Source organism: Condylura cristata, unplaced genomic scaffold (assembly GCF_000260355.1).
Source record: "Condylura cristata isolate star-nosed mole 26May11 unplaced genomic scaffold, ConCri1.0 scaffold00068, whole genome shotgun sequence".
Lineage (NCBI taxonomy): Eukaryota > Metazoa > Chordata > Mammalia > Eulipotyphla > Talpidae > Condylura > Condylura cristata.
Window position 1 is genome coordinate 164,663 of NW_004567169.1, and position 4,368 is coordinate 169,030.

The 4,368-nt window shown below is 56.1% G+C and overlaps 1 protein-coding gene across 1 annotated transcript in view; it reads right to left on the reverse strand.

The window, feature by feature from the left end:
- The window catches only part of NARF (nuclear prelamin A recognition factor), a 3,365-nt gene extending 3,253 nt beyond the window's left edge, over positions 1-112 (reverse strand). Inside the window, exon 1 of the mRNA XM_012734735.1 lies at positions 30-112. Coding sequence (XP_012590189.1) covers positions 30-112 — 83 coding nt within the window. The remainder of the gene's footprint in view (positions 1-29) is intronic.
- Positions 113-4,368: the final 4,256 nt, after the last annotated feature.

The window sequence follows — 4,368 nt, forward strand, 5'->3', positions numbered from 1 at the left end:
GGGCGAGCCGGGCCTTTGCGGGCGCTCGCCCCTTGGAGGTCGCTCCCGGCTCGGAGCGGCGGACACGGCCCTCCCGCTGGCAGGGGCGGGGACACTGCCCGGACGCCGCCATGGTCGCCCCGCCGCGCGGCACGTATCCGTAGGGCGGCAGTGCGCACGCGCCGAGTGGCCACGTGGCGCGGGGAGCGCGAGGCTGGGCAAACTCCCCAACATCTCGTGACTTACAGCTCATCTTCCGGTGTACAGTGGGTGACCAGGTCTCCCCGTCGACTTTCGTGTTGCTTACATCACGACCCCAATAAGCTGCAACCGCTCCGCCAGTCTATTTTTTCCCAAAGGTTTATTTATCTGCACACAGACCTGGGGTATGAGCCAGAGGTGCAGGGGCCATGAGAGGCGTCACCAGAGGCAGTGGGGAGCAGAGCAGGCAGGTCGACGAAGGACACTGCTAGGGAGCAGTGGCCGCGCCATGGGGGTCAGCTCCTGGGCGAGGGATCAAACTCGCACTGAAGTGGTTGGGGCCAGCTTGCTGTGCTGCTTCCTAACCCGTTGCATCACCAGGGAGGGTCTGTTTTTTAAAACTCAAAAAAGTTGAGGTTCATTAAAAAGTTGCAGAAACAGGGAGGACTCTGGGTGTTAGGTTCTTCTCCTGCGGATCTTTATACAGAAAGCAGGCGTTCACCTGTGGAGCTGGAGTTGTCGGCTTGTAGTCCTGGGGACTTTTGTCTGAGTCTTGGGGTTGTGCAGTTTAATCAAGTGACTCTACTATTTTAACTGTCCTTTGTGATGTTAATTAGCAGATACATTCATTAAAGTGAAAAAAGTTTTAAGACTTATTTTTATTTAAACATAGAAGAACTGGGGTGCAGGGCAGAAGTGCAGGGGGTGACAGGACTTCCCAGAGACAGAGTGGGGAGCAGAACAGGCGGATCCACTGAGATGCACTGCTGAGGGAGCAGCGGGGAAACAGGAGGGGTCTCTTGCCCTGAGGTCACCCCCTGGCAGGGACGGACTCAGGCCTCCATGACTGCCAATAGCTTGACAGAGCTGAGACTTCAACCCCTGGGCCACCAGGCAGACCCTAAAAATGTGTTTTAATCTTACTATTTCTCCTTCACTTATTAATGGGATTAGTATACTGAGAATTTTTTTCCATCATCATCTGGTTAAAAATACACATTTTCGAAAGAAATGCAGGCTAAATGCTTGATGCTCTCCCTCTATGTCCTATTCAACAAGTCCTAGTTTGTCAGCATCCTCAAAAGTGAACAAAGAATTAAAAATATACCCTGGGCCTTCCCTGGTGGCACAGAGGGGGCTTAAGACACAGCACTGCAAGCCAGCTGCAGCTGTTTCGGTGCAAGTTCGATCCTACCCCAGAGCTGACCCACATGGCACAGCAGACCTCTTCTGTCCCTCCCGCTGCCCCCCTCAGCAGTGTACTTGGTCCATCTGCAGTTATGCTCCCCTCTTTCTCTGGTGAAGCCTCTCACCGCCCCTGCTTCTGGCCTGTACCCCAGTTCTGTGTGCGTAGATAAATAAACCTTTATATATATATATATATATATAAAGGTTTATTTATATATATATATATAAGTATATATATATATATAAGTATGTATGTATATATATATATATATATATAAGTATGTATGTATCCTTAGTAATTAGGGATTTGAAGCGCCTGGTTTTCAAGTCATTGGTTTTAGTCTTGCTGGTCTCTGTTCCCTCTGTCTCCTCATCTTCCCTTGTTTGCGATGAGGATGTCTTAAGTTAGGCTCCTCAAATGCCCTTTGGTCACCCACACATCTTCTCAAGCCATGTTCCTTCAGGGAGACTGAGCACAAACAGGCACTATGGCTGCTCGTCGCTACTGAGTTGGTGAATAGTTACAGGCCTTTTCAATGGATGGTGTTAGGAAACGTCTTTTTTAAAGCCACAATAATGAATTTGAAATAGGAGTGAGCAGGAGACTGGATGGCAGGATGGGATACCTGGGCAGACCCGAATGGCCTATCTGCCTGTCCTGGTTCTAGGACAAGAGAGCCCCAAAAAGCCAAAACCCAAACCAAGGGCTGTAGCAATACAACGCCCACACAGTTGGGGGCCCGTGGGCCATAGCTGATGAGAGAGGGCCTGGCAGGAGGAGAGTCACTGGGGTCTCTCCCGCGCACGACTGCCAGGGACCTGGGGCTCCGGGGACGCCACCCTGGGGTGTGTCTCACAGACAGGGAGACAAAGAGCAAGTCGTGCCCACGGGTGGCTGCTGCCTCACCAGATGGTGTCAGTGATGGCTGCCAACAGTCACCAGGAGTCTGGACAGTGCTGGTCTGTAGTGATGCTCATCACTGGTCCCCAGAGGCAGTGATGGAGACACCCAATGTACTAAAGTCTTACAAGTTGTTGGGAGACACCAACAGCAAACAGCTCTGTGACCACACCAGGCCGGGCGCTGGGCTCCCAGGCCTGGTCCCCGCAAAGGTCTTCAGCGCCTCTTCCTTCCTGAGGTCAACTCTGTAGCACCTCACCCCTAGATAAGCTGGAACCTTCAGCTCGCAGGACGCTGACCTAGGGCCTCAGGGAGCCCCACCCACGAATCTGATTGGACCATTTTTCAATCCTGTGGCTGATTGGATCACTGAGTGCCAATCAGCTCGTAAGTTGCACCTGACTGGTCCATTCCAGACCCAAGGCACACAGGTGCACAAAAAGCCTCTGGGGCACAACTGTCACCACAGACGAGGGAGAGACAACACCTGCTGCTGCTCTGCCCTGAGGCTGCAGTAACAGAGTAAAGCACTGACCAGGACACTTCGGACACGGGTACTGGCTGTAGGGACAACTTGGAGGGTATGTACACCCAGAGCTCAGGCCTGCCCCCCCTCCAGGCTTGCAACCCCCAACAGGAAGCCAACTTCCCATCCCACAAGCCCCTTCTGTGTGCAGCCACAGCTCTGCCCATGACAACCCCCTGCCCAGACTCTCCTTTTGCAGGACAGACTTTCATTTATGCCCTCCTGCCAGGCGGCACGCGCTCCACAGAAGCAAGCACGGCTCTGCCAAAGCAGCCGCATTTCCTCGCCTGAGTGCTCCCCGATAAAACTCATTTTGTTCCCAATCCAGCTGCTTCAGTGGTGGGAAATACAGGGCCACCAGCGTCTGGCCGACTCATGGGGGGGGGGGCTCAGAGCCCTTTTATGCAGCTGGGTGGCAGCCTAGACCAATCAGGTGCAACCTATGAGCTGATTGGTGGCAGATAGTCCAATCAGCCACAAGCGTAAAGGTGGCCCAATCGCATGTGTGGGTGGGGCCGAGAGAGGCTCTAAGTAGGGCCCTGGGCCCTGCCAGCCCCCAACGGCAGAAAGGAGGGGCTGCTCCTGCAGGAGAGGCGATGTCTCCACCCCGTGCAGGGACCCCCACACAGGCCTGGCACCTTGAAGCTTTTTGCTGCTGGTGTCGCCCACCCTCTCCCAGAGCGGTGGGCACCGGGTGTCTCTGACACCAGTAGTGACCATGACCCCGGCCGGTGCTGTCCAGGCTCCGGGTGACCCTCCCTGACGCCATCTGGCCGAGGCGGCTGCCACCCATGGTCTCGGCGTGTGGTCTCCTTTGTAAGACAAAGGTGACCACCCCTGGGGCTCGTGGTCTCCTGCCCAGACCGGCAGGCCCCCTGCCTGCAGGTCCTGTGCTGGGCTCTGGCCACAGGCGCCTGCTGTGCGGGTGCCGTGCTGCTGCCGCTGCCTGCGGTTGTTTTGTTTTGTCTTTTGGGGGCTTTCTAGGGCTCCTGTTTCAGGGCTGGGCAGGTGGCAGTGGCCTGTCCTCTCATCTGGCCGCCTGCCCTGACTGCCCCAACGCTAGCTTTGCTGGTTAGGAAAGGCGCGCATCTCGCTCTCTGCACAGGGTATTTCCTTCCGCCGCACTTCGGCTGTCTCTTGGTTCCCACGCTGCTGCGACACGTTTAATCCAGTCAGGTGCCCACTCATGTGCTGACCGCACCAGCGCCGCTGGACTCCAGCGCTGGCCACCTTCCGCCTGCTAGGAAGTGGGGTTGTACAAACAACAATTTTCTGAGTGTCAGTTTTATCTAAAATTTCGAGCACGACCACTTAACAAACTGGAAGGATTTTGAGGAAGCTGCGAACCATGCCAGGCGGTCCTCGAAACGCTCAGGTCACTTGTTCGAGAGGGTGTCGGTGGCCAGGCGGGCCTTCCCGTCGGACCGGCTGCAGCTCCCGGAGGCCGGCACCGGGCTCCCTCAAGGAGGAGCGAGCTGCGGCGCCCCGGCGTCCCCGGCAGGCCAGTGGGCACCGGCGACACCCCGCGGTCCCGACCCTGCTCCCTCTGGGAAGGGCGGGGCGGCCCGTGCCC